Source organism: Symsagittifera roscoffensis, chromosome 9 (assembly GCF_963678635.1).
Source record: "Symsagittifera roscoffensis chromosome 9, txSymRosc1.1, whole genome shotgun sequence".
NCBI classification, from domain to species: Eukaryota; Metazoa; Xenacoelomorpha; order Acoela; family Convolutidae; genus Symsagittifera; species Symsagittifera roscoffensis.
In genome coordinates, this window is record NC_087070.1 from 43,526,969 (window position 1) to 43,549,289 (window position 22,321).

At 34.9% G+C, this 22,321-nt stretch overlaps 2 protein-coding genes across 5 annotated transcripts in view; both read right to left on the bottom strand.

Moving 5' to 3' along the window:
- The window catches only part of LOC134854905 (potassium voltage-gated channel subfamily C member 4-like), a 529,156-nt gene that overhangs the window by 245,965 nt on the left and 260,870 nt on the right, over positions 1-22,321 (bottom strand). The window lies entirely within an intron of this gene.
- LOC134854584 (ankyrin repeat domain-containing protein 11-like) overlaps positions 1,842-22,321 on the bottom strand; it is a 34,598-nt gene continuing 14,118 nt past the window's right edge. The window contains exons 4-17 of the mRNA XM_063870891.1: positions 21,036-21,085; positions 20,464-20,571; positions 20,144-20,251; positions 20,022-20,072; positions 17,255-18,737; positions 17,019-17,074; positions 16,305-16,424; positions 13,662-13,785; positions 11,783-13,039; positions 11,251-11,346; positions 7,609-8,007; positions 6,689-6,759; positions 3,141-3,321; positions 1,842-2,498 (exon numbers count right to left, since the gene is read on the bottom strand). Of these exons, the coding sequence (XP_063726961.1) occupies positions 2,140-2,498; positions 3,141-3,321; positions 6,689-6,759; positions 7,609-8,007; positions 11,251-11,346; positions 11,783-13,039; positions 13,662-13,785; positions 16,305-16,424; positions 17,019-17,074; positions 17,255-18,737; positions 20,022-20,072; positions 20,144-20,251; positions 20,464-20,571; positions 21,036-21,085 (4,463 nt within the window). The 3' untranslated portion in view covers positions 1,842-2,139. The remainder of the gene's footprint in view (positions 2,499-3,140; positions 3,322-6,688; positions 6,760-7,608; positions 8,008-11,250; positions 11,347-11,782; positions 13,040-13,661; positions 13,786-16,304; positions 16,425-17,018; positions 17,075-17,254; positions 18,738-20,021; positions 20,073-20,143; positions 20,252-20,463; positions 20,572-21,035; positions 21,086-22,321) is intronic.

Consider the following 22,321-nt stretch of genomic DNA (forward strand, 5'->3'; position numbering starts at 1 on the left):
TTATCTTGTATACTAAAAGAATTCCGGTATTCATAATTGGAGGTTAAATTCGCAAATCCTGGGTAAACACTCACAACATTCCACTATAAGGCTGCAATTTTTAGATTCGGTTTAATAAATACTGAAATCACCTGGAAAACCGAGGAAAAATCTTAACCAATGCCATAAACGATATAGCTTGAACGTGAAAAAATTCTTTCGTTAAACATGCAAAACTAATACGCTGAAAAAACTTACACGTTGAGATAGTGAAGACCGCATTTGCAAATATTATAGACAATTTCTATTAAGCTGTTTAGCATTTTGTTCAATCCACAAATGAGCAAAAAAAATGTTTCCATTAGAACAACTCGAAATTAGGCCACTAAGCCGATAAAATATGGACCGAAATCATTTGCACAGAATAAAATTTTAGATAAAAAAAAAACAAAAAAGAAATATATACGATATCAAGGTGAAAAAAAATACAAAGAAACAGCAGAGGTAAATGAGAACACTAAAAGCAATTATATATTATTAAAAAAACTAAATTCCAAATAAGCCATTTAGTTGGATGGTAAAAACAAAGCGGAAACTAAGACGACTGCATGCATGCTGAAATCTGTGAAGTACTGAGGTGTACTGCATGCATGCTGAAACCTGTGAAAAAAGTCTAGTACCCGATTGCAATACCCTTGCTATCGCAAGGGTAATCACATTTTAAACAACATTGAGCCACTTGCAACATTAATTAGTTGTTGTTTAGATAAAAAATTTGATTTTGTCGAAAGTGCATTTCAGGACAATGGGACAGAAATCTCTCCATGTAGCCATTTTTATACGAAGTGATTAAAACCAACTCAGAGTGTATATTTGGTTAATTTCAAAAAACATTAAGCTGTAAAAATATTATAAATATATCCAAAAACAGTTGAAATAAGTCAGTGAACTTCAGACGGAGAATAAATGACAAAGTTTTTCGAAATTTTTCAATACTCTAGTCATTTAAAAAAATTGTATGGCTGATTAATAAATTTTTGATAAAACTTAACCATTAGGAGAAAAGTGCATTTCAGGAAAATGGTACAGAACTCTCTTTACATGTAGCTATTTTTATAAGAAGCGATTAAAACCGACTCCGAGTGTATATTTGGTTATTTCTAAAACCATTAAGCTGTGAAAATATTGTAAATATATCCAACAAACAGTTGAAATAAGTCAGTGAACTTAAGAAGACGGAGGATAAATGACAAAGGTTTTCAATATTCCAGTTATTAAAAAAAATTTAATGGCTGATTAATAAGTTTTTGATAAAAGTTAATCAATAGGAGAAAAGATGAACAATTGCTTTATTTCGGCGGACAATCTCGAAAGAACATCAAACTATCGAAGCAAAGTCAATCTTGCTTTTTTGCGCCATTTACACATGCGTTATTGGAGAAAGCATTTTGCTTTTCTTTGAGCAGATAAATTTGAAACAAACTTTCATCAAGTTTTAAAATCAAACCGGTAAAAAACAGAAAAACTGCATTTGTTCTAAGCTCCTAATAAGTTAACAAAATTCATTTTTCAGTGTGTTCAAATTGGTGTGTTCACCGATGAAATTAACGTTTATCAAAAGTTAATTTAAGGACGTTGGAAGTTTTTGCAACCTGAAACAACTTTCACCGAAAAACGCTTTCATTATCGTAAACCGGTACCCGACCGAATGCTCGACATTCAATTCTAACGCAGAAAAAAAGCGGAAAAAGAAGTTCTTTACGGGAAAGCAAATATTTATATTTTGAAAGATACTACAACTTTTCATCCAGAGCTGCACAACCAAGCGGTTTTTTCTTTCGTTAACAAAACTGTTATAGCAGTCGATATCATTATAGCTGAATTCAAAGAATAACTCAACTCACAAACATTCAAATACAAACACTTCTAACAAAAATTTATCATTTAAGTTTAATCCTCAATCATTTTCAAATCAATTTAGTAACTTCACTAACTAATTCAAACAACCTCAGAGATACGAAGCTTAAATGAGAACCACGGAATCTAACGAAGAACAAATAGCAATTCAATTTAGGCTATATCATGCAATTCAGAACACAATCTTTGACTTTTTGGGCCGCGATTTTGAAAAAAAAAAGCAGTTTTATGTGAACATTCGGCTCATAAATCGATTCTATGATTTTCTTTGTCAATTTTCTGAGACATTATTGCACTCAACACAAACTCATTCGAACGACAACAAGACATCAAATCTTTTTTCATTTTCGAAGCATCCTTTTCTGTTGTAACCACAAAAGTGTTGTCGTCCACAGTCGCTGGCATTCTCGGCAACACCGTGCCACCGGCACTCTCGATAATGTCTTTCATTTCTGCTGGCGGAGGAAGTACAGATGGCGTGACGTGGATTCGAACCCCCCTCAAGACTCCTTTGTGCTCACGCGCTTCGTCTATGGATGCAGCCAGATCGATACTGTATTTTTTCTCGTTTTCTCTGTCTTTCAAAATGTAACCAGTAGCATCTGAAAATGCATAGAAAAGTTATGAATAACTGCTATCTAACAGCTGCATCAAAAATATTTTTTTTTGCTTTGGTAGAACGAATTTGTTCCAGCGGATCAACTATACAGGTTCAGAGAATTTCAATTTCAATTAAGGACCTATCCTTTTTCATTATTTTTGAAGTCAGAAGCTTCAAACGTTTCGTTGATTAGAATTTTTACAGTTTAAATTAAAAAACATGTCGGTCATCAATACAAAAAGCAAGCGACATTAACTGACTGACCATGGGTTTTATTGGAAGGTGCGCCAGATGCATCATTTTAATCCATTTTTTTTATCTCATTTTCGATACCCCGAGCGATACCCAGAGGAAAATAATAAAGTGCTAGTCATGGTGCCAACTAAAAAATTAAAAATTTTTCCTTTTCTTTCGATTTTAGAATGATCATTTGAATTCCCCAGAGCAAAAAAAAACATGAGACTAAACACTAACCAATATATGTCTTTTCTTTTCAACAACACTCAACATCAGATACATGATAAGTAACAGCGACTTTTTGCCTTTTAAAAACAGTTTTATTTACTGTTTAATTTTCTACACGGTGTTCGGTACATATGATAAATGATATTTTAGTAATTCAAAATGGCATTGAACAACTAACCGACAACGGCGTGAGCAGTGACGCATGCCTTGACCCAATCCACTCCCACAATGCTGGCTGCTCTAGCCAGGGCGCAGAGGAACTTGCGGGTGCGTCTGATCTTGTCAGTGACCAGGATTTGACACTTGCTCACATCGTCTCCCAGGTGCACACTTCCAGCACCACATGCACTCTTCAGTTGCTGAACATCAAACAAATCACTTATTCAAAATACAACAGAAGTCAATGTTGAAATTAGACAAATCGAAGTAGTTTGATTTAGTTATTCTTTTTGGCCCGTTTAGTGCAATTGCATAACACCCAAATCTAAACCTGCCAAAAAGGAATGGTGTTTAAGTGGCTAACTCTCCGCTTATCTGTCAAAAGGTCTGTGGTTCGAGACCCATCAAGTCCAGAATTCTCAAAATCTGAGCAAACGTTCCTAAGCAGTGGCACAACAGAAGTTAGCCACAAAGAGCTGAATAGCTCGTATGGTGCTTTTTTCTTAAGTAGAAGAGTGATTTTCCTTATCTTGAACAATCCAACATATACATCCAAACTATAAATTTGCAAAAATTTAACTTAGCATAAATTGAGAATTAAATTGAAAAGAACTCTATAATGAAATTATTATAAGGCATCGACAAAAACATGAACCAACTCAGACATTAACTAACATTAATTTATTTTTTTAAAAATTTTGAGCACCACAGGCCAAGCTACACTTCGCAAATAAAGCTAGAAAACTTCAAAAAAGGAGCTAAGGAAAAGAAGGTAAAATAGGCCTTAAAATGAAACTTTAACTATGTTGCCAGAATCGAACCTCCGACCTAGAGATTAGGAGTCTCGCGTCCTGGCATCTGCGGTATTGTCTCCGGCTATAACACTAGCCCCCAATCTATGCAGCAAAAAATCCATGCCACTTAATAAGCACATTTGTATGCGAGTTTCGTTGGAAAAAGTTTCGCAATATACTACACTAAGCTCGCTAGCGTAATAACGAGCAGAAGATCAGGAAATTTTTAGATCCAATTTTTCTTGTTAATTTCTTGCTAGGGAGCGATGTTTCGTTTTTTTGCTCGTGGAAATAACGTTTTTTTTTAGCAGTTGAGATTTACCAAATGCTGGCTTCAAGTTTCAGTGCACTTTACTGCTTCTAAACACGGAACCGCATAGAAATATATTCAAAAACTGGTCTAAAAAAGAGATTGAAGGTATCAAAAAATGATATCAAGTTAGAGTTCTTTTTTCAGGAATCTTTCACGATAAAGATTTTTTGCGTGCACAAAAGCAAAGCTGCACTTAACAAACACAATTAAATACAACTAAAAAGAACTTTAAACTCACACACGCAAATCGCGCATCCAACGCGCAATAAAAGGCCACTTAGTTGACACAAAATACATCATAAACCGTTAAAGCCGCATAAATCGTAAAAACTGAAATAACAATTTGAAGTTGGTAAATTTATAGCCATCAAATTTTGGATAATAACGGTATTTAAAAAAGGCAACAAAGCTCAAAATAACTCTGCTGGTTGACGAAGTACAGATTTGCAGATGAGCTTCATTCCACCTATGTACCAAACCACTTTTGTAATTAATGAGCGTAATTATTCTTCCTTTCAGCAAATGAAAAACTCAACAAACTTAAATTCAAACAGCTAAAAATCAAGTACGAACGTGAACAGTTTTCTTAAAAAACCATAGCCAACAGATGGTTGGAAACGTATAAAAGCGCTAAATCAAACCAAAAAAAATGGTTTAATTCTTTTGAGAAGATTTGAATTTTTGGATAAAAATTATACCGAAGTTAAAGCTCTATGAATTTCAAAAACAAAAAAAAAACACTTCTGAAGAACCACTTTTTCTGAAATTTATCTCATTCAGAAAAAACTGACTCAACAAGTTAATTAGATTCCGCTGAGAATTCAGAAAATGAAAATCCATTTTTGAAAATTGCAGTCACTAACGTGGATATGAACTAATTAAAAAAAAGTCAAACCGCTAAAAATCAATTTTGATTGTAAAAAAAAACGGAAGACAATTTTCCCATAAAAACAAAAACGATAAGATCCTATATACCTGACATTTATTTCTTTCATTTACACTTAAAAACAAAAAAAGAACATAGCCTGACATACAGCTGACAATTAATTCAAAAACGGATAAACTACTGAATATTGAAGAGAAATCGAGAGACAAACTAAATTTGAACGTGAAAACCTTTGGATACATTTTCCTTAAAAATAATAGCTCTGAACATGGAAAAGTCAATGAGCTCATAAAACCAAAATCTACATATGAATTTTGAAGCATTTTACAAAACAGTTTACAGATCTTTGAATTTCAAAGATATTTATTGGTGATTGGCAAACTTTTGATAAACTTGGACGATTTGATAACAATGCATCACTAGGTAAATTTATTCTTCCGCTAAAAAATCAAAAAAATGAAAATCCAATTTTGAAAATTAACTCGACCCAATTGAATTTATGTTATTAAAGAGAGTGATTTGCCTTCCTTAGGCCAATTAAAAGAAAACATGACCTCAATAAACTCGAATTTCAAAGAAAAATCTGCGCTAGAAACTAGTCGATTTCAAGAATGATTTAAGACAGGCATCTTTTTGATTAAAAAAAACCCACATTAAGAAAATTACACATACATTTTTATCCCGCTGAGAAATCTGAAATAAGCCAACAGACAGAAAGAAAAGATTAATGAATGCAAGAAAATAAAAAGAAACAGACTTGGTTTGTTAAAAATTCAAATTTCGAATTTTTAAGAAAAAATATATACCCCTAAAGCTCTTCAAATTTCAAAAACAATTTAGGATAGGTGCTTTTTTGTCAAAAGTCGAACTACAAAATCAAATTTGAGCGTGATCAAACATTAAGACTTCTGCTGAAAAAAATCATCCCGACCTATATAATATATTACGACCTATTTGGCACTTAAAAATCACAAAACCTAAATGACAAATTTGAACATCTACAGTGGTTTACTGTCGTTCTAACTATTATGACTATTTAAACAAAACTTATATACATAGCCAACTGACAGTTGGAAAAGAGAAATGAACGCAAGAAAAAAAATTGACTTTAATGAAAAAATCTCAACTTTCAATTTCAAAGAAACAAATAGATGCCTTTTGAGCTCTTTGAGTTTCTAGAATAATTTATGATTGGCGTTTTTTTTATTACATGAACCCAACTAGAGAAAACTGGACTAATAGGTAAAGTTTTTATTCCGCAGGAAATCTAAAAATTAAATACCACATTCAAAACTAGAAATCGTTCACGTTTTTCGCGCCATTTCCACATTCGTATTTGGAGAGTGCTATTTACGTCACTTTCAGCAGATGAATTTCAATTGAACTCAAAAAAAGCATATATATCTAATTGCATTCATAAATGCATTAATATGTATGAATGCACATATGTAGTTATTAGAGCATTATAATACTGTTTCCTGTAAAAAAAAGAAAAAAACCAGCAAGACCTTTTTAAGAGTCTCCATACGTTTATTACTCTTAAAAAAGAAATCCAATCTAAGTGAGAAAAGTACCTTGCTGTATTTGTTGAGATCCTTGTCCTGTATGCCAGTGAACATCACATATGAAGACGACTGACCCCCACCTAAAACACGCAATCCTTTAAAGACAACTCTTTTTCAATCAGTTAACTGAAGCACCCCCCACACATAAAAAAGCTCACCAGAGTAGTATTTTTGTGCACAGAAGCGAAGTGGAGCTTGGCACCACTTGTGATACAGCAAAATGCATCATGGCGCAATGGCCGACAGAAAGAGATGAAAACCATTAGATCAGAAAAGTAATTGCCAAAAATGTCCAGAAAAATACGAACCCGATAATGGTTGGGCAGACATCCGTTGTAACAAAAAACATTACGAGATTTAGAATTAAAACATGCATACACCGGCAATTTTTTTCAACATTCCAAGGACACAAAATGAGGTTAATAGTCGATTGTTATAATCCGAAACCATATTATTTCAGCGAAATAAAATTAATCCAGGAAGGATATGAACTGAAGGTGATATGTAACAATAGGTGGTAATTTTAATTATAGCGCATGTATTAAATTTGAGAACTATAATGCATAATATAATCATTTCACTTTCAATCAATTGTTCATGCTGCTAAGATAGTTTTTGTAAATACAATACTCTGCTAGATAAAATTTTATTCAAAAACTCAAAATGTACTCTTCTTTTCCTTGGCTTCGAATAATTTGGCTTTCGAAGAAAAAAATCAAAGGTCAAACCGAGAAAAAATAAATTTGGGCCTGAATAATTTTCCTGAAAAACAACACAAAAAACCATAACAACAAATATAAGAGTCCGAACTTGGGCAGACATCCGACAATACTTGGGAGAATGGGAGAAACAAGCTCTGAAGAAACAATTTTTTTTAATTCTCGCTCACTACGGTGTTATTACAATACAAAAAACATGAAATCACTCACTTGATCTGGATCTCTTCGGCGAGTCGCAATTGTGCTCGCTGGTCACTGACGAACTTGAACTGGTCTCAAGAAGCCGTTTATTCGAACCAGTCTTATCCTTCTTCTTTGTGTCTCCAGCTACAACAGCAGTTGCCATTTTAGTTTTGCTTCTATCTTCTTTTCCTCCTTTCGACTTCATTAACTTTTCTTCCTCGTCGGAATCGTTCTTATTTGCAGTGTCTAATTTCGATTTACTCGACTTGGCATTTTTTCTCGGCTTATTGACCGCTCCCTCTAATTCATCTGCGCTCTGTTTGCCTTTCGAGGAGCTCTCAGCGGTGACTTTGGATTTCTTCGATTTGCTAATTGAATTAGAGTCATTTGCTAAGTTAAGTTGCCTCTTGCCTTTGCGCGACGATTCTGAAAAAAAATTCATTATGGCCCCTAAATTTCTTAGCTGTTCATTTAGGCGGTTGCTCGGGTTGGTGATAAAGACGAAATCGTAAACTGAATTAGGAATTATCAGCCATGACGGAATAAACATTAAGTCTCAATTGACAAAATTCCCAAATGCATAAGAAAGAAAAGTTTTCCAAATGTCATAAAAATTCCAAGTTTCGATGATAATTTTTATGCGAGACTCTTTTTGAAGAAGTTGAGAAAGGCAGTTGAACTAACAATTCAATTGTGGATTGACCTTTAATCATGAAACAGTTTTCAGAATTCTGCTCAAAAACATGAAATTATCTTAAAAACATTTTTCAGAAATCTTATCAAAAACATAAGGTTTAGATTTTCTTTTATGTCATTCGGGAATTATTCCGTTAGGGTAGTCACCCGGAATAAAAACAGTATAATTATTAAAACAGAGAGCAAAAGACGGCGCTTCACAACCTTTGCGAAACATTGCAAATATAGCATGGCAAGCTAGCCTAGAGAAAAACAATGCGAAAATAACTCAGCCTAAAAAATGATTTGAAAAAAATTAGTCGGACAAAAGCTCGACAATTAACAATGTTGAACAGTATTGAACTTGACCCGCCAGTGTTAAATTTCTGAAATGCCAGTATTGAAATAACATCAAAAAATGTATGAAATGTTAACTAAACCGAAAACTAGCTAAGTAGACACCCGTTGACCCGGGTGTCTACTTAGCTAGTTTTCGGTTTAGTTAACATTTCATATATATCTTTTTCATGATAAACTTGAGTCAAAAAGTTGAGAAACTCGTAGTTTTCAAACTTCGCATACATCCAGCACACAAGCGAATAAAAAATTTTGATATCACTCTTCAAACGACGCAATACGAGAGGATTAAGCCAATATAAGATCAATCGGAACGTTTTTAGCCGAAACATTTTAAGTTAGAGAAACTAAAATAAAAAAATAAGAATTCGGAGTTGCATTGCAACCAATTAAAACATTTCGACAGGGTCGAAGTGTCACTTCGCAAACACAAGCGAGAAAACGACAAAAATTCACGAGGTCAAAAATGTCAAAAAACAGCTAACATAACCAACAGATAGTTTGAAAAAAGTCAATGAACGTAAGTAAATAGAAAATAAACTGAGATGTTCTTTTAATAAAAAAATCAGGCCTTACAGCTCTATAAATTTATGCCTTAAAGCTCAAACATTTCAGAGTTGGCTCACAGACAATAAAAAAAAATCAACAGAGCTCAAGCTGCACTTCGCAAACACAACCGAGAAAACGACAAAATCATTAGGTGAAACATGTCAAAAAAAAACAACTAAAATAGCCAACAGACACATGGAAAAGAGTCACTGAACAGAAAAAATACTGAATTGATTTTTTTAAAAATGTATGGCCTTAAAGCTCTATGAATTTCAAGAGCAATTTTTGATGGGAATTTTTTTGATGAAATTAACTCAATTTGAGAAAACTAGAACGTTAGGTAGTGTTTTTGTTCTGCTGGAAAATCTAGAAATTAAATTCCACTTCGACACTAGAAATTGATCACGTTCTTTGTGCCATTTCATGTTTTGTAATTGGAGAGCGAATTTTGCCTACCTTTTAGCATATGAACTTGAATTGAACTGAAAAATAGCACATATACCAAAGGAAATTCATATATGCATTAACATTTATGAATGCCCTTTCTGCAGCTATAAGAAGATTTTAAGGCTTTTCTTTAAAAACAAACGAACAAAAAATCATCAAGACCTATTTAAGAGTATGAATTACATTAATTGATTTTTAATAAGCAAATAAAAGGTAACAATAGTCCTTAGGTAATAAAACTTTTGTTTTTTGTCGGATTCGAACCTCCGTCCTCGGATCTGCGCCACTAGCTACAGATGCAAAAAAATTGCTAATGCTATGCAGTAACTGCCACCAAATTAAAACAAAACTAGTGCTAGGTGCGACATTGAACGAAATACTTATTCATTAAACGTCATTCCAACTGTGCCATCACCAAATAAGCAATGAGTAGATGAAACTTCCAATGCCACAGATCGCGATTATAGCAAAAGTGCTACCAAATAAGCACTTTTGTTTGCGAGTTTGATTGCAAAGTAGACTCATACTATTACACTACGCTCGTTAGCTCGCTTGTGTGCATAAAATGTGACAATATAATGAACAAACGCTGAAAATATATCTATTGGCCAGATATCCCAGCTACTTGCCCAAAATTATTCAAAGATTTTCTTAAGCAAGTTTTTAACTTGAAAAAAGTCTATGTTCCGATGTGCTAACGCTTCCTAGGCATGAGCGAAAAATCTGCCAATTTTGGATGATTTAGAAATTGACCAAACTAGCAATTTCTTGGAAAAGATAATTGTTTACATATCATATAAAGTCACTTAGTCTTTTTGGCACAATGTTGACGAGTGAGCTTTATTGTATATTTACTATCTTTTTTTAAAGCAAGAGCTCCAAAATTATGGCGTAAGAATGGCGTAAAATAAAGACTGAAATATTGCCCTCGGAGCGAGATTGACAATTCGACATTCAATACTGTCTCCTGAACTTCGTTTTTTTTGTGAGACAAACAGAGACCAATATTCAAAAGATTAAGCTCGCAAATCAATCAATTTTGGGCAGTTTGAAGAATACCAAGTAGCAGCCACGCTGCCTACAGACCAACCCGGAGGGAGTCTTCCGCTTTGCACATCTCACAGGACGCCTTGCGGAGTCCCCCGATCAGTGAAAGGCTCCAAACACACACACACACACACACACACAGGGGCGGATCTAGGATTTTCTCGAGGGGGGGGGGGGCGGATTTTCAAAAAATTTTCCAAAATTTTGACGACCTTTTTTTTTTTTTAGGTCGACCAAATTGATTTTTCGAGCTCTCCCAAAGCACTGTTTTGGCCCTACTTTGGCTAAATTTTCTGCGCCGCAGGCAAATTTTTGAAAAAACAGTCAAAAAAGCGTTTTTTTTGGCGCGCGCTCCCCCTCAAAATTAGTATATATTGGCGCCAAAGGCGCCTTTAGAAAAATTTTAGGGTCGGTCGGCCAAAAATGGATTTCTGAAAAAGTATCAAAGGGGGGACCCTTTGGGTCGGCAGGGGGTCGAATCCCTGAGGGGGGGGGGGGGCGTCCGCCCCCCCCCCCCGCCCCCCTAAATCCGCCCCTGCACACACACACACACACAGTAGCCACGCCCCTCCCCCCCCCCAAGATAATACTTACTGGGCGAGTATATCTCTAGTGTAGAAACGACTTTGCTAGGAGAGTTTCTCACGAGTCTCCGACTTGAAGTCAAACTTGGTTCTGCTTCCTCCGCTTCTGAAAGTATCATTTGGACACAACAGTTCAGATTTCCGATACTTTTATATGGAAAATCTGTCCAAAAGGAGATACTAAATTTTTAGGGCTTGGGAATCTGCCATTTGCTATGAAACATTTGCTTATGAGGAAAAATTATTACGTTTGAACCCTTTGATTATGAGAAAAAAATAAACCATTTGAACCCTTGAATTATGAGAAAAAATATCCCATTTGTTAATTTTTTTGCCTTGCTCTCGACAAACAACAAGCCTAAATTTGTTGTTTCACATAAAAAAAATTCAAAAAAACGACATTTCAAATTCAGTTTTAAAACATTAATTTAAATTTGTTTTAATTAGTTTATAGCGACGTTAAGCGCAATTTCGATAAGCTAATATAATTAGTTCAAAAAAATAGCAACGAACGATTTAAATAATTTCTAATTCCTTCTAACCTGCTTTGACTGCTTTTTTCGACACAGCAACGTTGCTAGACTTCGTATCTCTAGCCCTTCCGCGCACAACACGTCTAGTAGTCTTCACACCAATTTCCAAAACTTCACAATCTTCATCTTGCCCTTGTTCTAATTCACTGGTATTCGGTTCCTGTTTCACCACAAGTCCCCCGGGATTCTTTCGCGGTTGAATTTTTTCCCGACTACGAGAAGGAATATTCGAGATACGTGAGCTATCATCCTTCTCATTATCATACTGAATGTCATTTTCTAAGTCATTTTCAATAATCTCGTTTCGACCAGACGTTTCATCAGCGTTAAGAGCTTCGGTTCGAATATCTTCACAGCTATTCACGTCTTGGTCACTTTTTTGAACTATTAGCTCAGATTCATCTACATCTTCTGACACCTTCGGTTGTTTTCCTTTCGTCTTCCGAGACCGTTTCGGTTTGATTTCCGGCTTACTAGTTTCATTTTCATGAACATTTTTCGACTCAATTGAGTTTTTACTGGCCTTTGCCGAGTTGAATTGATCGCTTTTTGTTGATTCTTTTTCTTTCTCCAGTTGATCCGAATTCAGATCAGCTTCTTTCTCTTGAATGTCATTTTTCTCTTGTAATTGTAATTCAACGTTAGACATCTTGCCTTTTTGTTTACCTTTTCCTATAACTTTTTGTTTCGTTTCCTCGTCCTTCGTTTTCAGAACTTCATCTTCAGTATTATCTAAATCTCCATCCAAATCACTTTTAGCAACAGACATTTTAGTTTTTCTGCTACTTACAGCTGCTTTTCTTCTGCTAGCGCGTACACTAGTCGTATCGCTCGTTTTGTTAATTTTATCTTCTGAATTTGGTTTAGACAACTCACTTTCATTCGAGCTGTTTTCACTAGCTTCAATTGTAGAAGCGTTTCTATTCGTTTTGCGAGTGCCTCGCAACGATCGATTGGTTTGGCGCAATGAAATCGTGGATTTAGCGCGTTCTTCAGGCACTGAAACTTTGGCGTTTTTCTTTTTGCTGGATGACATTGTTCCTTTTTGACTTTTGATCTCCTTTTCAGTTGATTGGCTTTTAAATTCATCCTTTATTTCGTCTTTATCCAACTTTATGTTTTTGGTCTCATTTTCAGTTTTAACAGCCTCTGTGAAGTTAGGTTTTTCTTCATCATTAGAGGCATCATTTGCGTTTGATTTGGGGTTGATGCCGATTCTAGTGCTGCTCGCAGATGGCATCGACAGCTCTTGACTGAGCAAAATATCTGCAACAAATGCCACTTAAAAACAGTTTTTACACAGAAGGAACTTCGCAACCACCAGCGAAAAACGGCGAAAAAAGGGGTCAAAACGGAAAGAAAAGAGTTAACTAATAGACATTTAGCTTTGTGTCGGAATAGAACACCCGAGATGAAAATTAAGAATCAAACATCTGCTCATCAATAAACCAGATTTGTGGTGGGACGCCACCTCCAGCCCCTTCACCGCTCAAAAAGTTTCCCTCTGATACTATTTCGCCACTTCTATTTCAACCGACTATCCCTTATGTTTTTTAGAAGGATCTTTGCCCCCGATGTAAATTAACTTTGAAAAGGATTCATCGCGCGCAAAAAAAAACATTTTTTAACAAAACTTTTCGAAAACGCTCAGAACTGCTTGCCTTTTTCTCTGAACAAATCAGAAAATTGTGATGTCTTTGTAGTGTTTTGTGAGAGCTCGGAAAATTAATTTGTTCGATATCTTTACAACCATGAATTCTTTATTTATTTACCAACTGATGTAAGTCTCATCCAATCCTTTTCACAAAAAGAATGAGGCTTCTGTGATGCTCTTTTAACATTTCTTTTCTCCTTCCATTCTCATAAATCATCAATGAGGTCGACCTACCTTCTGCTTTGTTGTTCTTTTTGGCAACTTTTACCGCCTTCTTTCCCGCTCCTTTTCCCCTCCCGGTCAATTTAGCCTTGTCTGCTATCTCCTCAAATTCATTGCTCTTCTCTGCCTTTGCGACCTTCAATGAACATTGATTTGATAAAAAAATTTACTCGATTATTAATTCAAAAAAAAGAACAGATTATTGTCTTGACCACAAAAAGTTTGTGTTTTGTCTGACGTAGGTGGTTTTTCCTACGCATTGTGACTAGCTCTAAGAAAGCTTGCAAGAGGCCAAGTGTGGCACATCATATATTGGTCATGATTCGAATTCCAAAAATATAGCCAACGAACAGTTAAAAAAGTGACCATTAACTGGAAAAATCGATTGACTTAATTTAAAAAAACTTTCGAGTTTTGGAAAAATATACCATTTTGAAGCATGTGTATTTTAAGAATCAAATCATTCACTTTTTTCGGGCCTTTTTCATTTTCAAAACTAACGAGCGCAATTCTTCCTCCTTTTTAGCAAATGAATTTGATCTGAACAAGAACTCGAAGTTCACGCGAAAAAAAATAGAGTTTGAACAATTTATGAATTTTTAGTGAATAACGAAAAAATTAACGCGGCGTATGAGTTTCTTCATCACGGTGTCCAGTAAATAAGACGACAGCTGTAAAGACAAAAAAGACTTCTGGTGGGACTAAGACGATGCTACACGCAAATTCTACTCTCTATTTCTGAAAAATATAACTCGTATTATTTCGAACAGTTGAATTTACGTTTTTAACTCTCATTTGCAGTCTAAATGTCATATCGTCTTATTTACCTTGCACCCTTCATTGCGTCCATAGTACTTAAAAGTTCAAAACATCACCAACAGACAGTTGGCAAGGAGCCAACAAACTAAGAAAACAGAAACTTTTGACTTCACTTTTGAAATAATTTCCAATTTCAGAGAAAAAATATATGGCCTTAAAGCTCTTGAAAATTATGGAACAACTTATGATTAGGACTTTTAAAAAATTAACCCAATTTGAGACACAGAGCGAAGTTGCACTTCGCATACACAAGCAAAAATATTACCGCTAACATTACTGGGAAAAACTGAATGAGTAAAAAATTTGAGTCTACATAATTGCTAAGTGACGCAAGCCAATTACGACGCATTAGCAGTACCAGTCAATTTGAAGAAAAAAAAAGATATTTACCAGCTAACATGCCTCAATTTATAGAGCGAACGCATTTTAACTAGTATACGAAAAGCAATAATTAAAAACATCAAATTGAGCCTTGGTTGTTTCTAGTCTCTCTCCCTACCTCAACGCGACAGATCCATGATGCCTTGAAACTAAAGTGCTATTTGTAATAAAATAATAGCTGGATCAAAATGAACGCTTTCAAAATGAACTCATTTTGTTGCAACTATTGCATCGCAACAACATTTGCGACTTTGAAGTGTCTTTTTTCCAACCTAAGTCGCAAATATTGTTGCGATGCAATTGTTGCGACAAAACAAGTTCATTTTGAAAGTGTTCATTTTGATCCAGCTATTAAGTGCAGCCAATGCTAAAGATATTAACATGACTATTATAGCACTTTAACTTCATACTAAAACGCAAGCTATGCTTGTGTAAAAACTGGATCAATAGTGAAAATTTTTATTTCGCAGGGAAATCTGATATTTAAATTCCACTTTCGAAGTCAGAAGTCAATCACGTTTTTTTGCGACCTTTACACTTTTGCTGTTCAATAGTGACATTTTACTTTCTATTAAAAAAATGAACTAACTTCAAAAGATATCAAAAGTCAAACCGCGATAACGTAAAATTTAGCCTGAACAAATTTTAGACTTCAGGGGAAAAAAACAAAAAAAAAACACCGCGACCTATATAAGAGTCTAACTACGTTCATTGACACTTGAAAACGTTTAAGTAAAAAAACAAGCTCGGTACATTTCATTTCCAAACTCAATGAGACGAACTTTGATTGGAGGCTGACCTCCTATAAATTTTTTCTGATATAATTGTATCGTTACTTTTGCCATTTTAACCTTTCGTTCTTGCCTTTTTGAAATAAAATTTAGTCACTCTGTAGTAAATTTTGTTTTCAACAAAAATAATGGAAAAAAATCTGAGGAAAAACAAAAACATAGTCAACAAACAGCTGAAACGAGTCAATGAACGCAAGAAAACAGAAAAATTATTGACTTGGTTGTTGAAAAAACATCAACTTTCGAATTAAAAAAAATAATTGATGCCCTTAAAACTCTATGTACTTCTAAAACAATTTACGACCGGCAATTTTTTGCTAAAATGCACCCAATTTGAGAAAACTGGATCAATCTGTAAAAAATTTATTTCGCCGATTAACCGTGTAATTGAATTCCACTTTGGAAACTAGAAGTCGATCACGTTTTTTGTAACCTTTACATTTTTACCGTTCGATAGTGGAAATTTACTTCCTTTAAACAAAGGAAATGAAAATAAAAAGTAATCAAAAGTCAAGCCGCAAAAGTGCACATTTTGAAAAAACCATCGCGATCTATATTAAGAGTCTGAACTACGTTCATTGACTCTTAAAATAATTGGTTTAATATATTTAAAAAGAATAACTCAAAAAGCCAACTAAGGATTTTCGTTTTTCCAAAATCTGACCTTGATCTTTGAAAGCGTGTCTATTGCACTGAGGTCATATTTTAAGGCTGCCAATGGATCGACTGTGTCGTGAGCGTCATCATCATAAGTGGCCGGTATTTCCTCGCAACCAGTGGCATCCTTAAACGAACCAATTGTCAGTATTTCGGTGATAAATCAGTCCCCAAAGGATACGAATTTTCTCAAAAATCTTCTTATGAATAATAAAATGAAAGCTGCAATTCTTTTTTTCTTCAGAAATACCACATACTGATCTATGCTCTACCCGACTACTTCTAACAAAAACTGCTTTGTTTCTCAGACGCATAAAAAAATGAATCTATCCGCGATTTCAATAATCTACTTATTTGCTTACTCAAAGTGCTGTGCTCTGCTAGTTTTTCAAAAAGATAGCTTTTTCGAAAAGCGATTAAAACGGCAATTTTTTTTGTAATAAACGCATGATTGATGTGAATTTCCAAAGAGCAGAACAAGCAGAACTTTTTCTATGAAGCAGCAGAATTTGCTCTATAAGGGCCCGGTGAAAACCCCCTAGTTCGTACGCAAAAAGCAGCATGTTTTTTAAGATTTGTTTACGCTCCGCGTTAAAAAAAAAGAATCGAAACGACACAACAGGATCCATGGTTCCTTTCTTTGATCTTCATGTTCTCTATCATATGCAGAATTGGCTCTAAGGCCGCATTCATGTAATATACTCCAATTTAAGCAACTGACCTTGTAAAGCTGCTTGTTGGATCTCTTTTCTTTCAGTTGAGCTGCTCGGTTCTTCACTAAAACATCAAAAAAAATCAATTTTAAAGTACAGCAAAAACTGGGAGTTTTATTAACGTTATTTGTAAACCATTTTAGGAACGAACTACTTTCGGCATTAGTCAAGGAAGGAGACAAGGAAAGAGCTGAAAAAAAAAACATAAATTTGTATCATCTAAGTTGTTTAAATCTATACTCACATCTGTGTTTCATCGGAGTGTTTATGGACAAAATAGTTCTATGGGCCAACTCTCGTTGACTCGATGTCACAATAGAAGCCTCCTCATCACCTTCACCGTCTGAAAAATCAGGTTCAACCAATGATGATCTCGGCCGAGTGAAAGCCCCTTCTTCCGAGTCGCAAAAAGTGACTTCAACACGTTTCGCGTCCTTTTCCACAATTTTTGCTTTCATTTCACCGACATGTACCTCAGAAGTTTTTTCGTTCACGTTTTCGATTTCAGCTATTTTTTCTACATGTTCAAGCTCTGATATAGATGCTCCTAAAGGATCTAACGTTTCTTGTTCATAAATACCACGTTCATGGTCGACTTCGCCCGTTTTGCTATTTTCTTCTTCCCGCGCAAAACCTTCGTCATCAATTTCATCCAGAGTTTTATCCTCTCTAGGAAAAACTAAAGGGTCTTCGCTCTGGTCTGAAAACTTCCCGTCATTTTGCGGCAACATTAGCATCGATGGAGATGTAGGGGAACTTTGTGGACTTAAATCAAGTTCACGTATGTCCTTCTTAGGGGTATTTTCACTTACTTCAGTGTCCATTTTTTCTTTTGCCTCTTCCTCAATGCAATCAATGATATTTTCTTCATTTTTCGCAGCATCCTCATGTGCGTTGTTCGAATCAGCAGATAACATTTCATCATTATCTAACGTCACATACTGGTCAAAACAAGTTTCATTAATCACTATTTTTTCAAACGAGCTCGACTCTGTTTTTTCATATGCATTCGAAATCGGCTGCTTGAAAATTGCATTTCTACTATACGGAGACATCAGAGCTAAATTCTCATTCGAAGACATGGTCTCGCTCACAATAACAGTGTCGTCTGCTGGTGGAGATTCCGCTATGCTAATGGACTCGTAGGAAGATCTTTCAATTAATTTTACTAACGGCGACTCCTTCACCTCGTTTAGATTATTTCGGAGAAACAGACTTTTATGCAGATTAATTCCTCTGTCGTTTTCCAATTTCGATTCAAAATTGCAGTCTTTTAGTTCTAAGCTATTTCTTTTGGACGAATTACTCGAAACCGATACGCTCTTACTATTTTGTTCATCTTTGAACTTGAAGTTGTTCAAATTGAGTTCAGCCGAACCACTCGAACAAATTATCTTCTCATCATCCTGATCGTCATCTTCATTGTCTTCCGCGTTATCAGGGTCAACGTCACAAAACGTCTCTTCTACTAGACGTTTACTACTTCGCTCGAAGGAAACCAAATTGTTCAGATTCTCAGCTGAATCATCGAAAACATTTAGCGAAGCTCGCGGCGAATCTACGAAAAACAATGAATGTCTACTTCTGCTGTCTGGAACAGTCGCTTTTTTGGCTCCCGACGATGCAGGAAGTACAATTGAACTGCTGGGTAACATTTGTAGATCTCCGTTTCTGATCGGTGAACCTGATGAAACGCTGTTTGTCATATCGGCTGATGGAAGTTTACGCTGTAAACAGAAAACAGGATAGTAGATTTCTCAAAATCTAGTGAAAATAGAAGTTAAACATAGCCAACTGACAGTTGGAAAAGAGTAATGAACGCAAGGAAACTGAAAAAAAAACGACTTATATTTTCAAAAAAGTTCAAGTTTTGAATTTCGAAAAATAGATTGCCTTAGAGCTCTTTGAATTTGTAGAACAATTTATGATGGACACTTTTATGTTGAAATTAACCCAATTTTGTTTAACGCAATGAAAATTTAAGATGTTCCTGAAAAAATATATATCACGATTACGTTCATCGACAATTCAACAAAAAAAAATTTGGTGATTTTTTTCCAATCACTACGAAAGGCTGAAAATAGCTTATCACACTTATGTGTGTAACAAATACAGGCATCATTAAATACACTGCTATAAAGCCGAAAGAGCGGATGCTGAACAAAAGATCAATAAAGAATATGAGCAAAGAAGATATAGAAAAAAAGCACGACTTGTATTTGAAAACCTGGTTTCGAAATGAACGAAACTCATAGACATTCAATTGACAGCTAGTATCACAGCTAATCTATTCAGATACATCTTTGCTAATTCTATATCCAAAACAGCTTTCAGGCATTACGGTTAGGCGCCACGAATCCGTACCTTTCAAAGCACAACATTCAAACCTATTCTTGTTACAACAGACAAATTTAGCTCGAATCGTGATACAGAAGCCTTAAATATTTCCAATTAAACTATTCATCTTAGGTTTTTAGTAGCACCCAATTTTACGTTGAAAAAATCAAAACCAGACTTATTGATTTCAAAAATATCGCATTAAAATCGTTTTTAATTTTTTACGCAGAGACGAAGTTGTGCTTCGCAAACACTAGCGAGAACTCGACAAAAAGCAGCTCTATAAAGTGCAATAAGAAAAAGTATAAATAAGCCTTGAATTAGTAAAAATTCGGCTACGTCTCGAATTAGATCTGCGACCTAGAGCTTATGAGCCACCCGCACTACCCACTCAGCCACGCACGCTTAATAAACCACAAACACTAGCCACAAATAACCCAAAGAACAGAAGATTTGAAATTTCCAATGCTACAGATCTTGATTACAGCAAAAAGGCCACCAAATAAGTGAACTTTTAATGAACAATTTTATTTGCGAGTTAGGTTGAAAAGGTTAGGTTGCGACTAAGGTTGGTGCAATTACATTAACACTCGCAAGCTCGTTGGTGTTAACAACGATTCCTCTTATATTCCAAAACCGCGAAAAAAAAATTAAATATAAGCTGATAAACTTACTTTCCGACTTGACAACGTCAATTGTACTTCATCGCTGATCCGGGCAGCTACCTGTAACAAAATAATCCTAATTTATATTTGAGGCTTTAAGAAACAATCGAAAGTTTAAACAAATAGCTCACTGCATTCTCGCTTTTCTTTGTCGCTTCGCTAGTGAACAGAAATTCGACATCTCCAAAGCGAACGTGATCTCCATCTTCTAGAACTTTCAGTTTCTTCCCCAGTCGTTTCTACACTAGGCAAAATAATTTCAAAAACTTAAAATAACTCAAAATCTGATCAAATAATAGTGCATTCTTTAGCAGAGACAAGCAGTTGACGCAAAGCTTAGCTTCCCTTCTCAATTAATTAATTTTTTATTATTCTGTAAGAATCAGCTTTTTCTTGAGTTCTGTTCGTTTGCGTCTCCTCTCTCTATTTTTCAGAAGCATGTCTGTCTGACCTTGTTGACGAATGTTCCATTTCTGCTGCCCAGGTCCCGAACCCCTAAGAGTCTCCTCTCCCCTCCAAAGTCAATGTCCTCAATAACTGCATGGTTCCTTGACAGCGACTAGAAAACAGTTCTGAATCAAAACAGTTTTAGTGTTCGAACTTATGACTGCAACCAGCGTCGGACTTCGACAATTTGACCACCCGAAAACCACCCTGGTTATATTTGAAGACATCCATTTTTTGTCGGAAAACACCAAAAACTACCCAAAGCAGCCTTTGGAGTCATAAGGTAATAACTTTGAATGGGGAGCTGGCGCTGAAAATAAATATTTTCGTCATAAACTTCCCAAAAATGCCAAAACTGAAGAAAATTGAATTGCTCGACTTATGAAAGATCTCCATTTTATATGTTTTTTTTTTTACAAAAATCTATCCCTCGCGGAAATCTTACGCCCATAATCATCACAGAACTTGTTCAACCACGAATTAGCTTTAAAGAACATACGACTTCACAAAGGAGAACATAAGCCCGATATTTTTTCCATCAAAATTAAATTATGGTTCCGAAACGCAAAAACTAACCGGAAGTTTGAATTGGTAGTCAGAAGCTCCACGGCCAAATGTAGTTGTACCTAAATTATGCAATGAAATTAACACGCAATACAGCCAGCACATGGTTAGAAAAGGGTTGAAGAACACTGAAACCAAAAAAATTGACGAAATTTTTTTATTATTTCTTTCAAAATAAAAAACTTTCAAATTTCGAAGACAAAATATATAAGCTGAAGCTTTTTGAAATTCCATATTTGTTTATCAATGGCACTTTATCCGTAAAGTTATCCTAGATAGGGAAAACTGGATTAATAGGAAATTTTTTTATTCTACTGTGATATCAGAAATTAAAGAACTTTTTCACTATGTTTCATTCATGTTTTTTATGATCTTTAAACTTTTGCTATTCGATAGTGTATTTTGCCTTCCTTTTAAAAAATTAATGAACTTTAATTAATAAGAAGTCAAAAAACAAACAGCGAAAAACTCAATTTGAGCTTGAACAAATTTTCCTGAAAAAATAACTTTTTAAAATAATCACGACCTGATGTTTAATTTCAAGAAAACACAGTTGCGAAAAAATTACAGCGATAGATAAGCACAGCATCGCTTATCAAGTGACCACTGAGACAACAAAATTTTGAAAATTAAAATACCTTTTCTGGCATACTGTTCTTTTATTGTTCCGAACATTGAAAATGGGGAGAAACTTCGTATTCGGGTGTATTTTATTTTTTCCCCTTTTTTCCATGCAAAATCAGATAGATCATAACCATCGTAATGGGCCGAGTGTTATATGATATTAAAGCCCATTGAATCGTGCTTCGAACGACATTAAAAATGTCGCAGTAATCAGAAAAACTTTTTTGAAATGATTGAAATTTAGTCCAATTTTTTTTTTAGTTTTGGATAATTAATTTAGCGCTTGTTCGGCAAGAAAACTTTTTTTTTAAATTTTTAGTAAAATTGTGCACAATCTTTATTTAGTTTTTTTTATTTTGTTTTTTATTCATTTTTTGTAGATAAATGCTGTCGATCATGCCTAATTGACTTATTTTCCACGCAATCGTATAACTCTCGAATCAACCCACCCACTAAAAACGACCTTAACTTTAAGAAAGGAGATTAACATTTTTCTTATGAATATGATCGGAACAGTTTGTGCTATTTGCACAGCAACCGGCTATCCTTGTTAGTATTCCCTTTAGATATATTCTGATGCCATTTACTTCGCAGGCGGTTTCGAAAATCTTCAACTAAGTGGTATTTGGGTCAAATGCTTTGACTTATCTTCAGCTGGACCTTTTCTCAAAAAA